The sequence below is a fragment of the Vigna radiata genome, chromosome 7 (genome assembly GCF_000741045.1).
Source record: "Vigna radiata var. radiata cultivar VC1973A chromosome 7, Vradiata_ver6, whole genome shotgun sequence".
Lineage (NCBI taxonomy): Eukaryota > Viridiplantae > Streptophyta > Magnoliopsida > Fabales > Fabaceae > Vigna > Vigna radiata.
In genome coordinates, this window is record NC_028357.1 from 24,617,726 (window position 1) to 24,631,924 (window position 14,199).

At 33.5% G+C, this 14,199-nt stretch overlaps 1 protein-coding gene across 2 annotated transcripts; it reads right to left on the reverse strand.

Moving 5' to 3' along the window:
- Positions 1-6,034: 6,034 nt before the first annotated feature.
- Positions 6,035-12,502, reverse strand: LOC106765828 (DNA polymerase eta). 2 transcript variants are annotated; one of them, XM_014650579.2, is made up of 16 exons: positions 12,388-12,502; positions 12,161-12,281; positions 11,775-11,886; positions 11,515-11,685; positions 10,847-11,011; positions 10,617-10,720; positions 10,298-10,417; positions 9,895-10,018; positions 9,513-9,626; positions 9,144-9,359; positions 8,748-8,856; positions 8,559-8,656; positions 7,808-7,877; positions 7,601-7,728; positions 6,586-6,688; positions 6,035-6,506 (listed from the first exon to the last, which is right to left on the reverse strand). In XM_014650579.2, the coding sequence occupies exons 1-16, from the start codon at positions 12,461-12,463 to the stop codon at positions 6,244-6,246; spliced, it is 2,094 nt and encodes a 697-aa protein (XP_014506065.1). In that variant the 5' UTR covers positions 12,464-12,502; the 3' UTR covers positions 6,035-6,243. The 2 variants fall into 2 exon arrangements, with proteins under 2 accessions (XP_014506065.1, XP_022639002.1); XM_022783281.1 differs by having other exon boundaries at positions 11,775-11,866; positions 12,388-12,497.
- Positions 12,503-14,199: the final 1,697 nt, after the last annotated feature.

Sequence of the window (14,199 nt, forward strand, 5' to 3'; positions counted from 1 at the left end):
TCAGGAAGAAGATGTATCACGGAGTGCTCTTCCTCTTAACAACATCTCCTCCATAATCAGAATCACAGTATTCTATCAACTCCAACTCATGTTTCTTTCTTCCATAAGGAAACAATATTCCAGTGTCCAAGGTGCCCTTTATGTATCTCATTATGCGTTTAGCAGCTAGCAAATGACTCTTCCTGGGCTGATTCATAAATCTGCTTATTAAACCAACACATAATGACTAATCAGGTATGCTATTGCACAAGAATCCCAGTGATCCGATCATCTGTTTATACATCGTTTCATTTACTGCCTCCTCTGCATTATCATCTCTTAATTTGACATTTACCTCCAAGGACTCTTTACAGCGTTGCACTAATTCATTTTGAACCTCTCAAGCAGGTCTGTCATCTCAAACTCAATTTGCATCATTCTTTTGAATTATTCAATATCTTCTAAGTTCGAACCTATTACCAAGAGATCATCTACATATAAGTAGATGATTACCAATTCTCCACTTGAGGCTATAACGTATACTTCGTGCTCAACAATACACCTTTCGAAGCCGAGATCAAGCAAATAAGAATCGATCTTCTTATTCCAGGCTCAAGGTGCCTATATCAAACCGTAAAAGCTTTGTGCAGTCTATGCACCATTTGCTCTTTATCCCTTTCACTGAATCCAGGAGGCTACTGAACATTCACTTCTTCCTTCAATGATCCATGCAAAAATGTTGACTTAACATCCAACTGAAGCAGCTGCCAATTTCGTTCACATGCAAGTGTGACTACCAAAGGTATGGTCTCAAATCTAGCTACCGGGACAAAGACTTCAGTAAAATCCACTCCTTGCTTCTGTAGAAACCCTCTGGCCACCAGCCTTGCTTTATACTTCGACACAATGTCGTTTGGATTTATTTTTCTTTTGAAAATCCACTTCACATCGATGCATTGCTTTCCAGGTGGCAAATCTATAAGTTTCCACGTTTTGTTCTTCTCAATTGATCTAAGTTCATCAATCATAGCTTCCTTCCAAACTGACTACTTTAAAGCTTCATCCACCTCCACGGGTTTTGTACCAGCCATAAGTGTTATGTGAAGTACATCTCCTTCTTCATTTATCCTTGCATTTGAGTATATCTCATAGTCAGAAAATCGTGATGGCCTCACCGTTTGTCTTCTAGGTCTCTGTAGTGTTTCACTCGAATCAGGACTGCCTTCAGCAATTGTTTCGATTCTCTTTAATGTAGACTTATCTATTAGTCCATGCACCATTGTTTTCTTCAAACTCGAGTGCGTGTGTTCTAGTCCCGATGTTCATTTTCTAATACGATGACGTCTCTTCTTAGCACCATTTTCTTGTTGACTGGATCATACAATTTATACGCTTCAGTCACATGATATCCCACAAACACCATCAGCTCTCCCTTATCCTCGAGTTTGGTTCGTTTTTGATCTGCAACATGTGTGAATGATAAAGATCCAAACAACTTAAAGTGCGCTACATATGGCTTCTCCCCAGTCCAGATTTCAAGTGGAACCTTACCTCCCACCTTCCTTGTAGGACACATGTTCAATATATACACAACTCTCGACACAGCTTCTGGCCAAAAACTCTGTGGCAACTCCTTCTCTCTGATGAGACATCTTGCCATATTCTTGATGGTGCGATTTCTTCTCTCGACCAAGCCATTGTGGTGCGGCGTATAAGGTGCAATAACTTCATGCGTGATTCAATTGTTTGACAATAGTTTTTAAAAGCATGTGAGGTGTATTCTCCCCCTACATCCGTTCTGAGAATTTTCAACACCTTACCACTCTCCTTTTCTACACGCACTTTATACCTTTTGAACCGCTCCAAGAATTCACTCTTTGCATTGATCAAAACACCCACATCATTTTCCTATGCTCATCAACAAAAGCAAGAAAATACATGTTGCTTGCCAAGGAGAGAACCTCGATTGGACCACAGACATCAGAATGTACAACTTCAAGACACTCCTTTGATTTCTTCTTCAACTGAGATTGGAAAGGCTTTCTAGTTTGCTTGCCTGTCAAACACGATTCACATGCATTAACAGGCAAAGAAATATTTGGCATACCTAATACCATACCCTTTTCACCAAGCCTCTACGAATCTCTGAAGTTCAAATGACCAGAGTGCAGGTGCCACAACCAACTTTCTTCTTTCTTTACAGTAGTCAAACAATGCAAATTTTCAATTTCCTCCAAACTGACTTGAAAGGTTATGTTCTTCGAGATTTTGCTTCTCAAAATCAGCTTGTTGTGATTGTCAAAAAGCTCCGCTCTATCATTGTTTCCCATGATCACAGTATATCCCTTCTCTACTAGTTGCCTAATGCTAAGAAGGTTACACTTCATTGCAGGGACAAACAATACATTGAAAATAATCGTTTGTGAACCATTCTTTCGTTTGATGATTATATCGCCCATTCCTTCAACCATCCAAGTACTGTCATCTGCGAATTTGACTCTATTTTTCTTTGTAACATCAAAATTAACCAGCCACTCTCTATTATACGTCATGTGATTTGAGCAGCCCGAATCAAGATACCAATTCTTGGTTAACGGTTCCATACAATCAGTGGTTGTCATCACCATTAATGTCAATGGCTCCGAGTCTGATTCTTCCTACGCAAGATGAGCTTCTTTGCTTTGAAACCTCTTCTTTTGCTTGCCTTTGCCTGAAAAACATTCATTTGCAAAGTGCCTAAATTTATGGTAGTTGAAACACTCAATATTTCTTTTCTCTTTCTTCTTTGAGATCTTCTCAAATTTATTCTTCATCTCTACTGAATTGGATCTTTCATCTGGTTCATCTGCACTACCACTTTCTTTCCTCCATTTTCTTTTTCCTGGTTTCCCTTTCCACTTCTTAAAATTCTTTTTCTCATCGTGCTTGAAATGCTGAACTTTTAGAGCCTACTCATCAAGATGGATAGGATTTCTTTCATGCATTCTCATCTCATGTGCCTCCAAAGAACTTTGGAGTTTTTTTTATCTTTAGCTTTTTAAGATCTCTTGACTCCTTGATTGCTAAAACAATATGATCAAACTTCTGAAGTAATGATCTCATAATCTTCTCAATTACCATGAGATCAGTAATCGTTTCACCGCAGCCTTTCATCTGCTTAGCAATTGACAGGACTTTGTTGAAGTATTCACTCACCTTTTCACCATCATCCATCTACACGTGCTCATATTGTCTCCTCAATGTTTGTAGCTCCACCTTTCTAATTTTATCTCCTCCAGCGTGGCATCTCACCAGTATGCCCCAAGCCTCTCTCGTTGTGGCTGCATTTTGAATCTTCTCAAAATGCATATCATCCACGCATTGATGGATGATGAATAGGGTTTTATCATCTTTCCTCCTAAGCTCCTCCTCCTGCTCCTCCGCGTCATCACAAGACCAGACTTATACCCTTTTTCTTCCACAACCGCATTGACACCTTGATAATGAAACAAGACCTTCATTTGTGCACTCCAACTGCTCCAATTTTTGTCTGTGAGAACAAGGAAGCTCGCAGTAGGAATATCAGCCATGATACCTTCTCTTTCTTGTCCAAGAACTGTCTTCTTGATCACCTTCAACTGTCTCAACCACACCCTTCAGCCACCGTGAAGAAAGGTTTGAAGACGCGTACTCCTAGGTCTCTGTAACCTACGCTCTGGATACCACTATTGAAACAGAGAATGAAGGTAAAGAAAGAGCACACACACACGAAACAGAATGAGTGAGCAAAACTGTATATTAGATAACAAATGAAAGGTAATGTTTATATACACAAGTATAGTTACTGATAAAACAGTAATTGTATATAACAGAAAAAAAAAAAAAAAAAAACACGAACTTTAGCAGTTTGAATTACACAACAATAATATTTAGCAAAAAAAAATAATAACTTACCTTGTGTTGTTGACTATAATCTTGTTTGTGTCATTAAGAAGTGTGTAATAGGTTTTGTTGATTACTTTCTGTAGTAGTCAATGTCGTTTTCTCTTCTCATGTCTTCTGAAAAACAGCTCAAACAGATCGTTAGCTGAAGTTGATATATTGTACTTGTATTAATTAATCATGAAAATATATAATTATGAAGAATTGTGATGTTCGGTATGGAATATGAAATTGTATGTTAGCATGTATTTAATTAGACATCATCGATTATATTTTGATTGAACAAAAATAAATTAATAAAATATCCATTCATTATAATTTTTAATATATTTGGGTACTATTTAAAGAAATAGAAGAAAAAAGTAATAATTTTCTTTTTCTATTGAGAAATAACTTGAAGTTGCTTCCCATAAAAAAATGCAGCATAAGAGAGAAATTTTTAAAAAACAATGGATGTGTTATAACTTTTATAGATAAAGTCACCTCCAAATTTTGTAGGATCTCACGTTTTTTAGACCCATACAATCCGTTCTGAAAGTTGTATTATTTCTTATTAATTCTATCTTCTAGGTATGATTTTGTTTCATTTCTCTCTATGGTTTTGGATTTATTTTCTCAAATTACAGGGTCATCATTTAAAAAAAAATACTTTTTTAGAAAAAATATAGACTAAACGTTTAATTTTAATCTCCTTTACTTAGCATAAATGTGTTGAGGAGTTACCTCGTCTTTTAAGTTTACGGTCTTCATTTTTACATTTCTATACTTTTATCATTTAACATATGTTAAATAATTGATTTTGCTTATAATGCTTTCATTTTTGGAATGTAAAAATTGCTTAAGCAAGAGCAAAACAGGTATTCATACGTGACAAGGGAGAGAGACAAACTATGTCAAAATCTACAATCTTCGGCATTTGTCATCAATCTTGTTGCTACCTTTTCGTTGATTATCATATGTGCTTGAATAAAAAAAAATTGCTAAAGATGATTTGTGCAACAGAAGTTGCCTAGAACAAATAAAATTTGGGTTGAAGGGAAAACTTATTCACACCCTTCAAGGTACATAACATAGATTCGAGTATTATATTCATGGTTAACAGAATTGACCACGTTCCAATGCTCTAAACGAGCCAACAACTTAACCACATTCATGACCTCCCTCTTGGTTTGAAGTGTCTGATTAATTTTTCTTAGGAACTTCTTCCCCATCATTCAACTTCCGTGGCAAGGAAACCCCAGAACATACTTTTTACTCAGAAAATATGCCTGAGCTTCTTATTTTAACAAGTAAAATACAACAGAGAGGCTATTTTAATTTTGATGAATTTTCGCAAAGGAGAAAAAACATACCAGAAAAATAATCCAATTAATAAACCCAATCACTAATCTGAAAGAGATCTTCCTTCCTTTCTTTAGCATTTATGATAATACAAATAAAAAATCAAGTTTAATCAACTATTTAACAGAAATTAAGAATCCCAACTATTGAAAGAGATCTGAGTATCTCGAGCGAAAGCAGGAGGGGAGGAGAGGAAGGAGAAACACAGAGAGATTCATTTTTAAATCCAACCATTTAAATTCATCTAACCTGGATAAGAGAGAGATGTCAACCAGAACAAAAAACATTGACGTATTGACACTTGACATTCCATTCTTCACATTACTAATAGAGTTACTATATTATAAAATGAGTATTTCAGGGTTTAGCATTCAATAATTATATGAAAATGCAAAGAAAGTGCCTTGGTGCAGTATTGTTATTGCACTTCAATCACTTTCAGGCCAAGGATTCAAGCTTCTCTCACCCACATGATTTACTGTAAAAAAGAAGTCTACGCAAATGCTAATAAAACTAAGCAAAAATCCCTTATGACTTTGTATCATCACCTATTAATGACTCCGATTGAACATCATGTTTTTAGATCCAATGAGCTACAGCAACGCTGACTTCGAACCACTTACATCAAAAACAAAAAGGGCGCACTTATAACCTATGCTTAAAGCTAAATTAAGACAAAGTTTACCCAGCTTAAAGAAGAGTCATTATATACGACATCTAACACTTATTTTACTTTTGTTCTTTTTGGACAATAGCTATCGATAGAAATCCACTTACTCTCGGAGCAACCCAATGAGAACAATAGCAATTTTTGGTTGAATTGATTGGAGAAAATTTACATAATAGTATCCTAACAAGAAGCATCATACAACACAACCAAAAGGTTCCTCATGCTGATTCCATAAAAATTCTCAACCAAATAGCCAATCACAAATCAGCTACCTTACATATTTCTAATAAAGCATTACAAAATATGTACATTAAATCAAAGTCAACAATTATTTATCTACTTTTGTCAGGTAAGAAATAGTGTTTAATACTAGAACCTCGTTTAGCCACATTGGGCCGCTTTTGTGGCCTAAGCAAGGTTCGAAACTCTTGCTGAATTTCTGGTGGTAATTCATCAATGATAGAGGGGTCGATTTCATCAATATTATAACTACTCCAAGCTTCCCTCCCTTGTGATACACCTACACTACATCCATCCTTGTCGGTATCAATCTCTTCATTACAAGTTGAATAACTATCATCAGCAGACTGAGATCCTGCAGTATCGATGAAATTAGCATAAAGAAAAGAGATTGAAACTCAAATATAATAAAAGGAATGGGATTATAAAATTACCAAGCGATATTTTAAAATCGTGGGCATTTGAAACATCCTTCTGCTCCAATGAAGACCGGGAATTATGGTAATTATTGAAGATATTTATAATTGAACAATTCTCCTGCAACAAGAAGAACTCTTATGCTGTAAAAACTTGAATGCAATAGAGTCATTGCTGAAACACCACATCTTTGTATCAGCATAAGCTATTAGAATTTATAACTCTATTGGTTATGACAGCAATGCTTTTCATATCTGAGACTTCTGCAGTAATACACACACACATATACGTATGTATTAAAAATTAGAACAGGCAGATTGGGAGCTAAGATTCTGAAAACTAAACTATGTCAAACCAGACTGCACAACATGAGACATTATCCCCACCATTTACAAGTAAAAACCAGTAATGACGTGTCATTAAAGTTCCCCACCGAAGCACCACAGCATCCATTCATTCCAGCGTCTATAAAATATAAGACACATGCATTTTAGCATCAAGCTGTGTGAAATGAGTGTCTTTGGCTTATTTGGGACATCACAAAAGTTGAATAGTGGATCAGTCTTTTTCTTTTCGACATGGAAAAGATATGTTGCGAGTAGTAGCTGTACGTAAATTGTATATTCATGTCTTCTTTAATAATGAAAACCATATTGATTTTGGAATTAACAGAAAAGTATTAAAGAAAACATTAAACTATATGACCTTGTAGAAAAGTAATGCACTAACACCTGGTCTCAGACCAATGTTTGCAAGTTATTGAAATAAATAAATTTATATACTGCAATTAGGTCAGAATTTATCAACTAATGTTGAGGAAAAGTAATTCATTTATGGCTAAATTACCAGCTTAACTATGCTATGATCAGAATTAGGAACAAAGATAACTACTCTTGGCCAAAAACATAACTCCGCTTCGTAGATCCTTGCATAACATGATTAAAACTGATTTGAAGTTTTTTATATTTATGATTGAATTTAAGATACCCAAAAACTATGCAATCAGCAGCTAAATAGTGTCAGAGAGCATACATGAAGCATCTTTCCTGCTCTCCTTTTCTTCCCTACTGCTTTCAAACTAGAGACATTTGAAACATGACTAGGATCTTTTGCAGGTAAAACTCTATGTGTCTCACCGCCTGTCATTCTGTCTTCACTTCCTGAAATAAAAAATTATCAAATCTCAAAAGAAGCCAATAGAAGGGAGAATGGAGAGCTAAAACCAGTATTCCACGGTACCAGAGGGTGACATGAAGGAGGATTCTTCAGTCAAGCCTTCCGCTTTACTGGATAAATGATTCAATGGATCCTGCAAAGGAAAAGGATAAATCCCTGTGATCATTACTGAACATGAAGCATTTGCATTTAGAGAACAAAAGTAATAGGTTTGAACTCGGATGCACATGCACATTGAATGCTAACAGTCAAAAAGAATATCGATCAAACTCTTGTAATTGAATTTACTTCCAAATATAATAATCTTGCCTACATGCAAGTTTGCTTTTGAGCTCTTAGCTCTCAATTATAGCTTAGAAAGCCTACCTCATTAATGCACGTCATCCTTAATGGGCCTAGTAGTAAAAGCTTAATTCTCATTTCTCTGAAAGTCGTACATTTTGCTTTGAGACGTTTATCCATGAAGAAAGCCCATTAAAAAGAAAACTAATATTGAAGTCTGATAGAGCACCAATAAGCAAAATATCTATCATGATTCATGAGCAACTTGAGTTTTTGGATACTTTAACATATGATTATTTATACAAGCATGACGTGTCTATATGCTAACTGGTATAAAATATTTCTACCAGATCCTCACATTAGTCATTAGAAACCTTCAAAATCAACCCCACCTTGTAGTTTTGCCAGTTCAAAATCATCCGGTAAATATCCCTTTTGCAAATAATTTCAAAAGACATTGTTCTATTTTGGGTTATAATATTACATGTCTTTACATGAAATCTGACCATGATATATACTTGCTTTAATATACCTGTGGATCCAAACATGCACTAAAATGCTTCATTTCTGTGTAATGAGGATGTTGAAGCTGTAAATCATAGGGAACCATTCCCGTACAATTTTCACTGCCTGCTTAAGCATATAGCCATCATCAAATTGTATTTGAATGCAAGAGAATCGGTATTTTAATAAATAAGCAACCAATGAGATGATGCAAAACCTGAAGGTGATGATGGTACAGCTTCATCAATGAGAACGTCTTTTGATGGATTTGATGTAGAACTGGATGGAAATTGCCCTCCAAAGTATTTAGCAATTGAATGTGTCCCCTAGACACAAATTCCGTTTAATACGTAGATTTTTATTAACACTATATGATAATAAAAGGCACCACTTGCTAAGGACCAACCTAAATTGGGAATGTAAAACTGCAAGGCTCGTGTTAACTAGTATAGACCAAACACTAAATACATATCGCTCAGAAATACCAAATACTAGTAGTAACAGTATACTTAATAATCCAGGTTATTACATTTCAAATGCTAGTGATGTTCCTCAATTCTTTAAGGTAATTCTATATCAGGAAAATTTAGAAAATCGAACAGTTCTAACTTACAGATGGTATAGACACAATTTTGCTCGCAGAAACAGAAAGTGATGTCACTCCCCAGTTGCTATTTTCGTTTCCATGAACCTTAAAGCTGTAGGAATCCGAAAACTCACGCAACCCAGCTTGAAAAAGAATTAGGGCGTCCTCTTGGATCTTTCTAGTCCCATATCTTAAAGGACAAGATTTAGAAGGGAACTTTCTAAGTGAATCTGAATCCCCTGTCTGCAAGATAAAAGCTCATACAAAATATACATAAAACAAAACCATTGAAGAGGATAAAAGAAAAGTTGGAAATAAGATATGAGAAAAAGTAAAAAATGAACAAATTTTCAGAGTAAAAGAGAATCATGTAAAGACTAGTCACAGAAGACCCACCTTATATGCTCTAGCATGTAGCGTCAGTGTCTGTGCAATCCGTTTGTTTTGATTCAGATCAGAATTAAGGCGTTCATTCAGCTCTTCACACAGTTGATTAAGCCAATGTTGAACCTGAAGATAAAAAATAATCACAAAAAGAGATGTGCAAGGTTGTGAAACTACACAAAAAAAAAATCACAAACCTGAAAATGACAGCCAACAGAAACTCCGAAATAAAATACACAATATTTATGAGAGCAATAAAAATATCTGATCCAAGGCACTAAGAAATAAAGCACAAACAGTTTTCATTGTGCATAAGTAATAAAATATTGCTGAGTGCAGCATCACCCAAAATAAAGTGCTACTGCTAGGAGGACTGCTCATATGGAGCTCTTACAGAATCAATTGTCTTCAAAGCCTGAGGCCCAGGAAATGTCTTGCCAGAACCATGGCTCTTGGGAAGTAGTCGCCCCTCAACTTCTTCCCCATTGATTCCTCTTGAAATATTCCACAACCAAGTTCTGTAAAGCTGTAAAAGGTAGAATCAGGAATAGAATACCAACAGATTGCAATGAAGACAATCAAAAGGACAGTAATGAGCAATTAAGAAACAGATCAGAAATGCAAGCCATTAGAGGATGACACAAAAATTGCTATTTAAATATGAGATCCCAAAATTTAAATCAGCAAATGATATTTTGGTAGCAGATATGATATAATATATCTATATCTACATATACATGCATACATATATGTGTGTGTGTGTGTGTGTAACATCATGTTAAAAGACAAAAACTCACCCAGTATTGATCCCATACCACTGTTGTAACTTCTCCTCTGAAAACTGAAGCAGATCTCCAACGGTATTGATGCCAAGATCACTCTGTAAAGAACTCCCCAACTTTCCCCCAAGGTGTTTCCTGCAAGTCAAGTTTTCTTCAACAACATGCTTTATGATATACACGACCATGATCAAAGAAATTTCAAAACAATTAGAAGAGTTACACGAAAAAGATGAAAAATGGTATCTTCACAAACTTCAAAAAAATGTAAATTCAAGACAAAATTGGATGAGACTTAATTATGAATGAAATACATGATAACATGCAATGACATTACATTTTCTTTATTGGTAACGTCGCAAGTAACTGTTCAACTGATGAGTGTGGCACAACAGTTTGTTGAGCAGGTTTGTTCATAGCACTTGCAAGTTTAGCCAGCATCTGAGAAAAGCATCAGACACCAGTTATTGACCGTATATAAAATATCAAGGATCCTTAGGAGGAAATGTTGTCAGAATTTAGGAAAAATAATATATGGATATATTGGCGTACCAAGACTGCCTTTACCTTATTATGAGCAATACCGGCAGAGCATGTGAATTCTGTCTCTTTCAGCACCTGCATCCTGAGGTCACTAACAATGAGAGCCCCACAAGCTAATAGCTTATCTTGGTAACTAGCATCACTTCTACAAAGCCACTTCCTAACCTCTTCTTTGGCATCACTTCCATCCTGAATAAAAACCACTTTCAGTACAGCCATATACTCTCACGCATGTGCTGCCATTAATTTATTAAAGATGAGGTAAGTTAATCGAGTGCGTTAAAATTGCCATAATCAATGGTCCTGATAAATGGACAGACTGGACTGAAGTTAAAGAAGCAAGTTAGACAGGTACTTTTGTAAACAGGTAAATGTAAACTATAACTGAACTGAAGTTTCAAGTTACACTGCATTTAATTTTATTGTTTCTTACACACAATAAAATTAAGATTCGACTCCTGTTTTACTTCTGAACCAGAGAACAATTGTTTTTTCAGTGCACTGATTGCCTGCGTTTACAGAATTTTGATTTAATATTGAAAGACTTACCTACTGAATAAAATATTTTCTTTTAAGACGGATAAAGAACATAAAGATAAACAAAAAAAATAAAAAACTGTATTTTTTATCTTAATATTAACATTAATAAAGCAATCTCAGAAAAGGCATGATATTTAAGTATAGCCTCTGACCTCAATTTCCAGCCCCAAAACATGAGACTTGAGAACTTCCTCCTCAAAGTCTTGCATGCTTTCTGGAGATGTTTCCATCAGCATGGTTTCAGCAGCATGAGTTAGATCAAGATATACCTCATCAATCGAAGCCCTCTCACAGCGACCCTTTTGCGAAAGAACTGAAACGACCTGAAAATTTCGAATTTGGGCACAGTCAACACAAAGGAATGAATGACTCCAAAGTTAAACAATCAATTTGAAATGCCAATGACACGCACCTCTGAACCCGCATTCCTATATGAGTTGAGATCAGCCTTACCACGTGCTACCGGAACTTGGACCAGTTGAATTTGCGGGCATGCCTCCTTGGCTTCATCGCCTCGCATTGAACTAAAAGGTGAACATTAAAGCAGATAATAAAATAAATAAAAAGTACATAGCCAATCTAGTTCCTCAAATTGTGATTCATTGTCATTTCAATCTCGAGAATTAACAAAATTTTAAAAAGTTCCCGGATTGTAATCCCTGATTAGTCCAAGGTCACATTCAAATGACTTAAGTGATCCTATTAACCCATTGAGTTTAAGCACTTAGACGAAACAGAATCCGATTTCAAACTAAATAGGGAATTTCCCCTAAAATCAAGGGTTTGGTTCAAAACTACCGTTTGACGCCACATCTGCGAGCCTCATAGCTGACAGCAATGAGAGCCCCACCTTTGTATGAATTGTACTGTATGACTGCAGTGGGCAAGCCTCTTAAATTTGGTTGTTTTCTCTGTTCCACTACACCAGTCAACAACACCATCATCATAATCATCACCATATAATCACACAAATTGGGTATAACTTGAAGGAGATTCACTTGAGAAATAAGAGTGAAGAAAGGAACCTTGAACGTAGAAGCAATCCATGTCTACGTGAGCAATCACTCTTGCATCGCAAGTCTCTCGCCTCGCTACCGGCATATCTTCTACAACCTTTCTTTTTTTTTTTCCCTCCAAATCTCTTTCCCTTCTCTTCCCTATTTATCTCTGCGAGTTTTTTTACTTCTTTTTTTCTTCAAAAGAGATTTTTAATTTGATAATTCTTTTTAAGTTATTTTTAAATTTTTAAATATAACTATTTTTCATATACTATTGAAAACAATTTTTTTATTATCATTTTTCTTCCTATGATAATAAAATTATAATTATAAAAATATAAATAATTTTTTATAATTATATTATTAATAAATTTTATTTATTTTATAAATAATTAATTATTATAAATAGTTCATTTAGTTTTGAAAAAATAGTAACTTAAAAGAAGTTGTTTAAAAGTAAAATTGATAAATAAATATTTTAATTTGAAAACAATTACTTACTAAAAGATAAAATTGATGAAGCAATATCTGTGTTTATTTTAATTTTTTATATAATAAAATTAATTAAATTATAAATATAAAAATGATAATTTAATGACTATTTGATTCTGAATATTCTGAAAAAAAAATGTTATTGTTAATGTTAAAGTTTTAAATGTTAATGATTATATTGTTCCACATTTTTTGATATATTTGATTGGGAATGATGAAATAATAGTATTTAAATTGAATTGAAGAATATATGATTGATGATAATGTGATGAGTTTGAATTAAGGTAGAATATATATATATATATATATATATATATATATATATATATATATATATATATATATATATATATATATATATATATATATATATATATNATATATATATATATATATATATATATATATATATATATATATATATATATATATATATATATATATATATATATATGTAGGAGACATTGTGATGATTTAAATTTTTATGAGAATGTGATGACTTTTGTATAGATTCACTCTATTGAGACTCATATAGAGATGATATTTAGTTTTGAAAATTGAAGGATTTTCTTATAATATAGAGTTCGTATGAAAAAAAGATTGGATTTTGATATTTAAATTTATAACTATAGCTCATAAAAGATGAAAAAGATATAACAAGAACACAATATTTGAGTTTACTCGAGACATTAGTCTACCATAAGTAGTGTTAAATGTTTATATTATGTTTAAACCATGAAGATTATCTTGTATGATAGAAATTTTATTTATTTTCATTGAATATTTTTTATTTTGAAATGATGATGACAATGTCTTATGTAGTATTGTAAATATTCTTTAGCTTATCCATTATTTTTGTTGTATTATGATATCCATGTGTTATTATCACATGTTACACAATGTTGCAGGTAAATTTTACAATACGTGAACTTAGAATTAGGTAGATGATGATCTGGAAGATCGGTAATGTATATAATAGTGTAAATTCTATTTATATACATAATGTAGTGTTTGATAGTTCCCCAGGAATGTTTATATTCTTTTTGACCAAAAGAAAAAGTTTTGGAAGACTATAAATACATTGTATATATATGTATGTCTCCAAATTTATTATTATTAAATATGTGATGATGTAATCATAGGTGTGATGTATATAATAAATAACGTTGTTGTAATATTTTTTTTAAAATAAATATTTAATATCTAATTTTTTAAACTTTCACATTTTTTTAAAACTAAAATATCTATTTATAATAAAGAAATTGCTTATAAAATGAAAAATTATTATTATATTTATATTTATAATTAAGATTTTATTTTTTTATCTATTATATGATAAGAAAATTA

Excerpts from the sequence above, each read along its gene's own strand:
- LOC106765828 (XM_014650579.2), bottom strand. The coding sequence starts at position 12,463 with ATGCCGGTAGCGAGGCGAGAGACTTGCGATGCAAGAGTGATTGCTCAC. Across the intron at positions 11,686-11,774 it reads ATAGGAATGCGGGTTCAGAG|GTCGTTTCAGTTCTTTCGCA; the intron begins GTGCGTGTCATT and ends CGAAATTTTCAG. Across the intron at positions 11,012-11,514 it reads TTTTGGGGCTGGAAATTGAG|GATGGAAGTGATGCCAAAGA; the intron begins GTCAGAGGCTAT and ends GTTTTTATTCAG.